General features: G+C 41.4%; 1 protein-coding gene across 4 annotated transcripts in view; it reads right to left on the reverse strand.

Moving 5' to 3' along the window:
* fray (oxidative stress responsive kinase frayed) overlaps window positions 1–12,021 on the reverse strand; it is a 147,399-nt gene that overhangs the window by 104,463 nt on the left and 30,915 nt on the right. The window contains exon 1 of one of the 4 annotated variants that reach the window (XM_069842680.1): window positions 11,612–11,750. The exons of the other annotated variants lie outside the window; for them this stretch is intronic. Within the exon in view, the coding sequence (XP_069698781.1) occupies window positions 11,612–11,676 (65 nt within the window). The 5' untranslated portion in view covers window positions 11,677–11,750. Of the gene's footprint in view, window positions 1–11,611; window positions 11,751–12,021 lie in introns of those variants that run through there. 4 annotated transcript variants of the gene reach the window in all.

Here is a 12,021-nt window from a genome sequence, read left to right on the forward strand (position 1 = left end):
CGTACCAACGCTCTACCACTGAGCTACTCGGGAACTCTAACCGACACCGATCCAATTTTTCCCTCTATATCCACAGACCTCAAAGTGGGCTGACAACCGTCAAGCAACCAACTTCGAGTGCACACTAACTACGTGTGACTTAAATTGTGGTTTTTCTGTTAACGAACAGTAACGTGTATTATGCAAATCAAGATTTCAGGTACAACTCCCTGTAAAGTTGATTTGAATAATTTCGAGGGAAAAATTGTTCCGGAGCCGGGTATCGAACCCGGGACCTTTGGTTTAACGTACCAACGCTCTACCACTGAGCTACTCGGGAACTCTAACCGACACCGATCCAATTTTTCCCTCTATATCCACAGACCTCAAAGTGGGCTGACAACCGTCAAGCAACCAACTTCGAGTGCACACTAACTACGTGTGACTTAAATTGTGGTTTTTCTGTTAACGAACAGTAACGTGTATTATGCAAATCAAGATTTCAGGTACAACTCCCTGTAAAGTTGATTTGAATAATTTCGAGGGAAAAATTGTTCCGGAGCCGGGTATCGAACCCGGGACCTTTGGTTTAACGTACCAACGCTCTACCACTGAGCTACTCGGGAACTCTAACCGACACCGATCCACCCTCATTTCTGTATGATTTGAGGCTTTCTCGGCGTTGGTTCGCTAATATGTTTTCGCGGGATATCAGCCGAGTTAAGATTTTGGAATGCTCCAAGCTTTCGACTGCTATCTCTGCAGCCATCTTCAGGGAAGTGATGTCCGAACAGAAAGTCGGAAGGTTATATAGATGTGGCTGTCTCAGGTGAAACGGGATTGGTTGGCGGATCGGCCAATCCGGGGCCGGGAATTGTCATCGCTCGTAAGCTCCGCCCCTCCAGGGATTACTGCGTGAAGTTTGGCGGGCGGCGAGCCCTGTTCCGCCGGTTGGAATCGGTTGCCGTCCTCGGTCCGTGATCTTCATGACCTTGATTGTAAGAGGGCCTGAGTTGGTCTAAGGCCGGTGTCCATGCCTGACTGAGCTGGAGTCCACTGTCTCTGTTAAAGTTGTTTTTCTCCAGCTTGATCTCTATGGCCTCCTTGATTGTACGATCCCAGTAGTGGCTTGATTTGTTAATGACCTTGGTGTGGTCAAACAGTATTTTATGCTCCTTTTCTATGCTGTGTTGCGCCACTGCAGATTTTTCCGGGTAATACAGCCTCAGGTTCCTCTTATGTTCTTTGATTCTGTCTTCTATTGTGCGGCCAGTCTGCCCTATGTATACTTCGCCACACTCGCATGGAATCTTGTAAATCCCTGGAGTCCTTAAGCCCTGACTGTCTTTAACCTGACGTAGATGACTCCGAATTTTGCTCTGTGGTTCATGGATGGTTTTGATATTAACCTTCTGGAGGATTCTGCTAATTTTGTGTGACACGCTCCCGCAGAATGGAATGAAAGCTTTCTTTGTCGGTTCTTGCTTGCTGTCTAAGTCTATTGTGTTACATCTCGTGGTAACTTGTTTGAGGGCTTTGCTGATGTCTCTCCGGCTGTAGTTGTTTTGTTGTAGTGTTCTACGAAGATGGTCCATTTCTGCAGGCAAGTTGTAAATATCGGAAATGACTATGGCGCGATGTAGTAGACTAGTCAGGACGGACTTCTTCTGCGAAGGGTGGTGGAGGCTGAGTGCATTCAGGTACAGATCTGTGTGCGTCGGCTTTCTATACACGCCATGTCCGAGAGTACCATCTGCTTTCCTGTGTATGTGGATATCCAGGAACGGCAGTGAGCCCTCTGACTCCACCTCCATGGTGAACTGGATATTCGCGTGGATGCTGTTGAGATGTTGTAGGAACTCTTGTAGCTTGTCTTGTCCGTGCGGCCAGACCACGAAGGTGTCGTCTACGTAGCGGAAGAAGTGGCTCGGCTTGTGTGTGGCTGAGTCTAGGGCCTGGTGTTCGAAGTGCTGCATGTAAAAGTTAGCAATAGCAGGTGACAGCGGGGAGCCCATTGCCACGCCGTCGGTTTGTTCGTAGAACTCACTGTTGTACGTGAAGTAAGTAGTAGTCAAGGCCAGTCGGAAGAGTTGTAGAATATCATCCGGGAATTGTTCCGCTACCAGTTCAAGAGCCTCTTTTATCGGAACCTTTGTGAAGAGTGAAATTACATCGAAGCTCACTAGTAGATCTGATGGGACCACTGTGATGTTCTCCAGAATTCTAACAAATTCTGTAGAGTTTTTCACATGATGTTCACACGTTCCAATCAGGGGTTGGAGCATGTTGGTTAGATGCTTGGCCAGGTGGTATGTGGGCGACCCGATGGTGCTAACAATGGGTCGTAATGGTAGCCCTTGTTTGTGGATCTTGGGGAGCCCGTAAATCCGAGGTGGTGTGGCCGAGTGTGGTAGTAGAACTTTTATAACCTCGGCAGGCAGCGAGGAAGATTTCAGCAGCGTGGTGGTTCTTCTTATGATCCTGTTAGTGGGATCACGTGTCAGTTTCTTGTAGGTCGTGTCTGCTAGTAGTTCAACAATTTTCTGGTGGTACGTTAAAGAGTCCAACACCACCGTAGCGTTTCCTTTGTCGGCCTGGAGAACGACTATACTCTCATCTTCACGTAGCTCCCGGAGCGCTAGTCGTTCATTCCTCGTGATATTGGGTTTGGGTGGTCTGGCTGTGTTGATTATTCGGCAGACATCTCTTCTCACTTCTTCAGATATTCCAGGAGGAAGAGAGGAGATAGCTTGCTCCACTCCACTGATAATGTCCTTGACTGGATATTTTCTTGGAGCTGGAACGAAATTTAGGCCCTTGGCTAGTACCGATATGGTGTCTTCGTCCAATGTTTTACTTGATACATTAATGACAAGTTTGTTCTTGTCCAGCGGTTGGATGCCTGGCTGTGAGGGGGCCAATCTGTGGAATTTCTACATTTGCCTCCCTCTGACTTTCTTCATATGCATCTGCACCTGGGCGGTTAGTGACCTGTCGATCCATTCTTGATCAGATGGTTGTAGCCTTCCGTAGCATTGTAAGCGTAGCTGTAGTAGCTCCCGTGAGATGTTGTTGAGTTCCAGGTATGTGTGATGAATTCTCTCCCTTATGAGGGCCAAGCTGGCTCGTCTGCATATTCTCTGGGCCTTCACTGTTCGAATTTCATGTTTAACGACAGCAAATTTAGGGACGACTTTCTTGTCTCGACATCTACGTAGGAAGGCAAGTGTACATAGTAGACTTGCCCTCTTCTTGTGTCCTTGTTCCAATCTCTGAAGGACATGGTATACTTCCTCCCCGTAGAGGTGATGTATGTATGATTTGAGGCTTTCTCGGCGTTGGTTCGCTAATATGTTTTCGCGGGATATCAGCCGAGTTAAGATTTTGGAATGCTCCAAGCTTTCGACTGCTATCTCTGCAGCCATCTTCAGGGAAGTGATGTCCGAACAGAAAGTCGAAAGGTTATATAGATGTGGCTGTCTCAGGTGAAACGGGATTGGTTGGCGGATCGGCCAATCCGGGGCCGGGAATTGTCATCGCTCGTAAGCTCCGCCCCTCCCGGGATTACTGCGTGAAGTTTGGCGGGCGGCGAGCCCTGTTCCGCCGGTTGGAATCGGTTGCCGTCCTCGGTCCGTGATCTTCATGACCTTGATTGTAAGAGGGCCTGAGTTGGTCTAAGGCCGGTGTCCATGCCTGACTGAGCTGGAGTCCACTGTCTCTGTTAAAGTTGTTTTTCTCCAGCTTGATCTCTATGGCCTCCTTGATTGTACGATCCCAGTAGTGGCTTGATTTGTTAATGACCTTGGTGTGGTCAAACAGTATTTTATGCTCCTTTTCTATGCTGTGTTGCGCCACTGCAGATTTTTCCGGGTAATACAGCCTCAGGTTCCTCTTATGTTCTTTGATTCTGTCTTCTATTGTGCGGCCAGTCTGCCCTATGTATACTTCGCCACACTCGCATGGAATCTTGTACATCGCGCCATAGTCATTTCCGATATCAACAACTTGCCTGCAGAAATGGACCATCTTCGTAGAACACTACAACAAAACAACTACAGCCGGAGAGACATCAGCAAAGCCCTCAAACAAGTTACCACGAGATGTAACACAATAGACTTAGACAGCAAGCAAGAACCGACAAAGAAAGCTTTCATTCCATTCTGCGGGAGCGTGTCACACAAAATTAGCAGAATCCTCCAGAAGGTTAATATCAAAACCATCCATAAACCACAGAGCAAAATTCGGAGTCATCTACGTCAGGTTAAAGACAGTCAGGGCTTAAGGACTCCAGGGATTTACAAGATTCCATGCGAGTGTGGCGAAGTATACATAGGGCAGACTGGCCGCACAATAGAAGACAGAATCAAAGAACATAAGAGGAACCTGAGGCTGTATTACCCGGAAAAATCTGCAGTGGCGCAACACAGCATAGAAAAGGAGCATAAAATACTGTTTGACCACACCAAGGTCATTAACAAATCAAGCCACTACTGGGATCGTACAATCAAGGAGGCCATAGAGATCAAGCTGGAGAAAAACAACTTTAACAGAGACAGTGGACTCCAGCTCAGTCAGGCATGGACACCGGCCTTAGACCAACTCAGGCCCTCTTACAATCAAGGTCATGAAGATCACGGACTGAGGACGGCAACCGATTCCAACCGGCGGAACAGGGCTCGCCGCCCGCCAAACTTCACGCAGTAATCCCGGGAGGGGCGGAGCTTACGAGCGATGACAATTCCCGGCCCCGGATTGGCCGATCCGCCAACCAATCCCGTTTCACCTGAGACAGCCACATCTATATAACCTTCCGACTACAAAGAGTTCATGGTTACTCCTCAAATAACAACAAATCAAAACTTAAAATCTGCTTCTTAAATCTTCTTTCTTACTTTCTACCCACCTGTCTTCTTTCCACGTCTCAATCTCAATCTCATAAAAGCCCTAAACATCCAACTTTCTAATAACACTGCACTCACAAGCACTCACGGTCGAAGAGGGCATTGTAATGTAAGACCCTAAAACGACCGCTGGCTCTGCCAGCAATCAACTCTGACACCATCTAGGCATTCCACTCACATCAAAACTCTCTTGGACCACAATAGCGCAAACAATATGGGACAAATACAACAAAGCCACTAAAGCAGTAAGCTACCTAAGCGGCATTAGACGACAAGGCTGCCACGCCAACACATTACTACACCTATATAAAGCACTGGTTCGATCCCAGTGCACCTACTCCTCCTACTTTCTATTGCAATCTTCACCCTCAACACAAAAGAAATTTGAGTCCCGTGAAAGGAAATTATTGCGCCAGATATTTCGACTACCCAAACATACCAGAAACGACACAGTATACATCCACACTAAGACGAAACCACTCTCCACACACCTAATCCGAACAGTCACTAAATACACACATTTTGCACTACGTCGCTCATACACACAACATATGTTTAACAATCCTCCACACACCAATAAGAACACAACCATTGAAAAACTCCTACAAGCCTATCAAGATCACTTCAATCCACAAAATAACTATTAAACTCTCCCCCCCTCTCTCCCTCTCTACAACACCCCTCGTCTCCCGGAATCGGCAAATTCGCGGCCTGTTTCCCATAAATACTCCACAAGAATGCCATCGTTGAGGAATGCACATATATGTCATGGACCAGAACCCGACACATAAAATTAATAATCCACCTTCATCCACAACGAGAGGAAATCGAAATCAAACACCCCACCCACAACATAACGTACCAGCGAACATCCCTCCGACTGCTGGATAGCTGAAGTCAAAATGCCAACGCCCAAACACAAGGATAACAATATAAACAAATTGTGACTGCCCTCACCACTGCTTAGTGATGCATGATAGCTATCGTTGAATAACTAAACAATAAATAAATACATTCAAAATTCACGCAAGCCCAGTAAAAAATTTACATCACAAATAGTTCATGGTTACTCCTCAAATAACAACAAATCAAAACTTAAATCTGTTTCTTAAATCTTCTTTCTTACTTTCTACCCACCTGTCTTCTTTCCACGTCTCAATCTCAATCTCATAAAAGCCCTAAATATCCAACATTCTAATAACACTGCACTCACAAGCACTCACGGTCGAAGAGGGCATTGTAATGTAAGACCCTAAAACGACCGCTGGCTCTGCCAGCAATCAACTCTGACACCTGTTCGGACATCACTTCCCTGAAGATGGCTGCAGAGATAGCAGTCGAAAGCTTGGAGCATTCCAAAATCTTAACTCGGCTGATATCCCGCGAAAACATATTAGGGTACCCTAGAGATGAGCTTAATCGATATTTTCAAGTATCTGTGACGACTGTGACTGTGACAATTAAATATCTGTGACTTTTATCGGTGATTTTGTCACACCGATATTTTATATCGATACGTAGCATGAATTACACCGATATTTTGTCACACCGATAAAAAATTAGCAGGAAATATTGAAGAGCAGTGAAATATGAATGCGATTTCTCTATACACACCACTCATCAGTGATTTATATGAGAAAATCCAGCAAAGAAATTATGTACATGTACCATTAACAAATAAATACTTACTGTACCTAACTGAACAGTAGCATGTCAAAAGTTAACCTCATATATACCAAGAGGTTATATTATGGATATTGAACCAGTTGATCATTTATAAATGTAGTTGGGTATGGAGAAATTGAGGTTATATGATTATCCTAATCGTTTTAAAAATTGATTCTTTTTATTGTATATAATATAATGGATAAATAATTTTAAGTCGTGCATTAACATAATATTGAGTCATACTGTAGAATAAAAATTAATGAAACATAAGTATTCGGAAAAACATTGGAAAATAATTACAAAACAAAACAGTTGTTCAGACAGGATTTTACACAAGATTAAGTACTGGTAACCACTGGTGTTATTATTTAAATCGTGTAATAACTACATAATTTATAATAAGATGGAGAAACTACCGCCAGATTGCTGTTATTGTATCATGCGCACGCGCAAACCTACGACGTAGAGGAGAAAATATCAGCCACAGAGTACTGAATACGGAGCAGATTTCGATAGCGATATTTTGTAACAGATATTTCGCATCATCAGTCACAGGTTTATCTGTGACAAAAAAATACCTGTGACAAAATATCGGTTTGTGAAATATCGGCCATCTCTAGGGTACCCTCATTTCGATTATCTTTTGTTTGATACGGCTCGGTACGGCCCGGTGATTAGTGGCCAGCGAGCAACGTCGATTACCGATGTTGGTCTACCGTGCGTATTATTATCCAGTTGTCCCATTATTATTACTATTATTATTATTATTATTATTATTATTATTATTATTATTATTATTATTATCAAATCTCCAAAATTTACGAACAACCCATTGCATGTAAGGTATCTTAGGGTGTATTTAAAACGAATAATAAACCAATTCCAACCATTTTGAACTACTAAATATACATAGGCCAAATAGAAATTATCGGGATGAAATTGAAATACAAACTGCTGAGCCATTTACACCCGAACCCACACTTTCTGAAGTCGAAATTGCGATAGAAAATCTAAAAAATTATAAGTCTCCAGGTATCGATCAAATTCCAGCAGAATTAATACAAGAGGGTGGGAGCGCATTATCTAACAAAATTTATAAGCTTGTACTTGCTATTTGGCAAAAGGAAATTGTACCAGAACAATGGAAGGAGTCCATAATCGTACCTATCTTTAAGAAGGGGGACAAGACTAACTGTAGTAACTTTCGAGGAATATCACTTTTGTTGACGTCGTACAAAATTTTGTCCAATATTCTTTTGAGAAGATTAATTCCATATGTAGATGAAATTATTGGGGATCACCAGTGTGGTTTTAGGCATAATAGATCAACTATTGACCAGATTTTTTGTATTCGACAGATAATGGAGAAAAAATGAGAGTATAAGGGTACAGTACATCAGTTATTCATGGATTTTAAAAAGGCATATGACTCGGTTAAGAGAAAAGTTTTATATGATATTCTTATTGAATTTGGTATTCCCAAGAAACTAGTTCGATTAATTAAAATGTGTCTCAGTGAAACGTACAGCAGAGTTCGTGTAGGTCAGTTTCTATCAGATGCGTTTCCAATTCAATGTGGGCTAAAGCAAGGAGATGCACTATCACCTTTACTTTTTAACTTTGCTCTAGAGTATGCCATTAGGAAAGTCCAGGATAACAGAGAGGGCTTGGAATTGAACGGGTTACATCAGCTTCTTGTCTATACGGATGACGTGAATATGTTAGGAGAAAATCCACAAACGATTAGGGAAAACACGGAAATTTTACTGGGAGCAAGTAAAGAGATAGGTTTGGAAGTAAATCCCGAAAAGATAAAGTATATGATTATGTCTCGTGACGAGAATATTGTACGAAATGGAAATATAAAAATTGGAAATTTATCTTTTCAAGAGGTGGAGAAGTTCAAATATCTGGGAGCAACAGTAACAAATATAAATGATACTCGGAAGGAAATTAAACAGAATAAATATGGGTAATGCCTGTTATTATTCGGTTGAGAAGCTTTTATCATCTAGTCTGCTGTCAAAAAATCTGAAAGTTAGAATTTATAAAACAGTTATATTACCGGTTGTTCTGTATGGTTGTGAAACTTGGACTCTCACTTTGAGAGAGGAACAGAGATTAAGGGTGTTAGAGAATAAGGTGCTTAGGAAAATATTTGGGGCTAAGAGGGATGAAGTTACAGGAGAATGGAGAAAGTTACACAACAGAGAACTGCACGCATTGTATTCTTCACCTGACATAATTAGGAACATTAAATCCAGACGTTTGAGATGGGCAGGGCATGTAGCACGTATGGGCGAATCCAGGAATGCATATAGAGTGTTAGTTGGGAGACCGAAGGGAAAAAGACCTTTAGGGAGGCCGAGACGTAGATGGGAAGATAATATTAAAATGGATTTGAGGGAGGTGGGATATGATGATAGAGAATGGATTAATCTTGCTCAGGATAGGGACCAATGCCGGGCTTATGTGAGGGCGGCAATGAACCTCCGGGTTCTTTAAAAGCCAGTAAGTAAGTAATAAACCAATTCCAGCGTTTTATAGTCTAAAGGCTGGTTCACAATAAACCGGAAACGGAAACGACAACGAGAACGAGAATGGAAATATTGTTAAAATGAATGTATTTAAATGTGAGTATTCACAATTACCTATTGTGAATGCTCACATTTAAATACATTTATTTTAACATTATTTCCGTTCTCGTTCTCGTTGCCGTTCCCGATTTATTGTGAACCAGCCTTAATGCCGGTCTAAACGTTAATGAATTATTTATTTTACTCGTAACCTTCGGAAATTCATTTCAATATCCAGGACGCAACAATAGCAAATATGACCACTGCCTCCTTGCAATGTCAATATGGTTAGGATGACTGAAAATCCCATATCTGTTTTAATAACCCTCTGTGTTCCTGGACATAGTCTATGTTTCGAACAAATTACTTCTTACATTCACAACAACTTTTCGTTGCGCACATCCAGAGTCCGAATAATCTCCAGCCTAGACAGCGGTGATCGTGGCGAAGAGTGCCTCTTCGTATGCGATTAGCATCCTATTCGTCACACGTTGCAGTCACGTCACTTTTAAATGCCGCCTTTCGTAAACAGAAAAATAATTTTTCTAAAGGCGAATGCAAAGCACACTACATACCGTGCAGGCACTTCATTTAGATTTATGAAGAAATAATCACACGCATGTAATTGAACTTATAAATGACGTCAACTGGTTTAGTTTTGGCATTATAGAGAATGTCTTTTATGTTCAGTCCAGAAAACGAAACTTCATCTCTTTATTTGGTCGCACGGGTATACACAGAGAATCATTAAAACACGCATGGAATTTCCATTCAGCCTAACGATATTGACATTCAAGGAGGCGGTGGTCAATATTTCCCATTGTCGCGGCCCGGAAGTTGAGAATAATTTCCAAAGATTACAAGTTAAATAACTAATTAATGTCTAGATTAAAGAAAACACCAAAATTCACAAGGCTCTTATTTAAATAAACAAATAAATTCTCCTGTACGTACATAGATACTGACTGTCGTTTGTTTCCCTAGGAGTCCCCTAGGCTTAAGGACTTTACTAATAAACGGGAGGATATTATACACACTATTCACAGGGTGTAAATGATATTTTGTTATTGAAGTGTTGTGTCAGTGAAGTGTGTTGTATCAGTGAAGAATTATGTTGTGTCAGTGAAGTATGTCGTGTCAGTGAAGTGTGCTGTGTCAGTGAGGTGTGCTGTGTAAGTGAAACGTGTTCCTGTCAGTGAAGCTTTATAGTTTATAGTGGCAGTGCAAAGTATTTGAACAGTGAAATGCTTTTGAAGTGTTAGTGAAATCAGGATAGAATCAGTGAAATGTGTCGTAGTTCCAGTGCAGTTTGCGAGTTAACAGCGAAATGAGTGTAATGTGGAAAGGTACTTGTGCAGATATGAACATATCATACTCGGGGGTTTTAGTTCGAACTTAGATTTAAGATACAAATTAGATTTATTTTAAATGTTATTTTAAGTGATCGTGCTTCATTTAATTTAGGATATTCCCTGTTATTATTATTATTTATTATTATTATTATTATTATTATTATTATTATTATTATTATTAATTATTAGTATTATTATTAATTGTATTTTTAATTAATGAGTTTATTATTGTCATTATTGAGTGTAATTAGTTACCACTGCCACCGGGTATATACCGGTACCCATTGCAGTGTGAATAAATACATACATGCATACATACACACATAGATACATACATACATACACACATACATATACATACATACACACATACATACATACACACATACATACATACACATACATACATACATACACATACATACATACATACATACACATACACACATACACACACATACATACATACATACATACATACATACATACATACAACAGAGCCAGAAATTCCATGACTATTTTTAATGACCATCTATATGATTTGACTCAGTTCAGTGTCTTGAACAATAGCTATCGGAGATTAACTGTAAACTGTAATAACAATATTCCCAACATGATGAAGAAAGCGACCCGTAGAAGGTATAGTGACCAAGTGCCTACATGTCACTTTCGCGACTTCAATTTTTTCCGATTTCTAGGAAATTCCTTCTTCTACGATTTTCGCACCCTACTGGAATTTAAAAAACCGCACTCCTCATTAACGAAGTTGCATGGAAGAGGGTACAGATTGCAATGACTTTTCAGTTCTGTCCATGCTTGTTACAGCTAATGTGTTTCATACGTCAATTCTTCTACATATAAATACACAGCTCTGGCATATTCACTTAATATTTAAACACTGGAATTGAATTAATAAAACAGTGTTAAAATATTTTAAACTTAAGACTTATGCTTTCATTGACGTTAAAGATGTATTATTTTAGTTCCAAGTGTTTCTGAAATAACGTAAGCATTCAGGAAAATGTTACAAAAATGCTATTTAAATATTAGGTAGAATGGCAAATTAGTATATTAACGGTTTAGCTACATGCAGTAGCCTATAATGAAACGTTCCAGCAATATTGCTGATTCCTACTTGTGTCGGTAGCCCTTGAGCTGGCGCTGCTGACGTCGCTGATCCACCTCCTCGTGCTCCGGCATCTTGTCGCACAGTAAACAGGCACTTCTTCCACTTAATTACTCCTCGATGTTATCTCGTGAAATAGATAAACAATCAAAGATTCGCGCAATACCGCTGCCGACTGTTTCTGTCCGCTTCGATCGTCTTCTGTTAAAATAAAAATTTGAAAGACTGCGATTTTCGTCTGTTTCTGCCCCGATTGTTTTCTTTCAGAACAGATGTGCACGATTTTGCCACTCGTTTGTTCCAATCTGCTTCTTACAATGCCGACCAGTGGCCGGCGGAGACGAAACCTGCCTAAGCCCAGTTCTCCTTCACGCGGCCTCTCCGGTTAGGGCCGTGCTGTGTACTGAAGGGTCAAGGAG

Source organism: Periplaneta americana, chromosome 12, assembly GCF_040183065.1.
Source record: "Periplaneta americana isolate PAMFEO1 chromosome 12, P.americana_PAMFEO1_priV1, whole genome shotgun sequence".
Classification (NCBI taxonomy): domain Eukaryota; kingdom Metazoa; phylum Arthropoda; class Insecta; order Blattodea; family Blattidae; genus Periplaneta; species Periplaneta americana.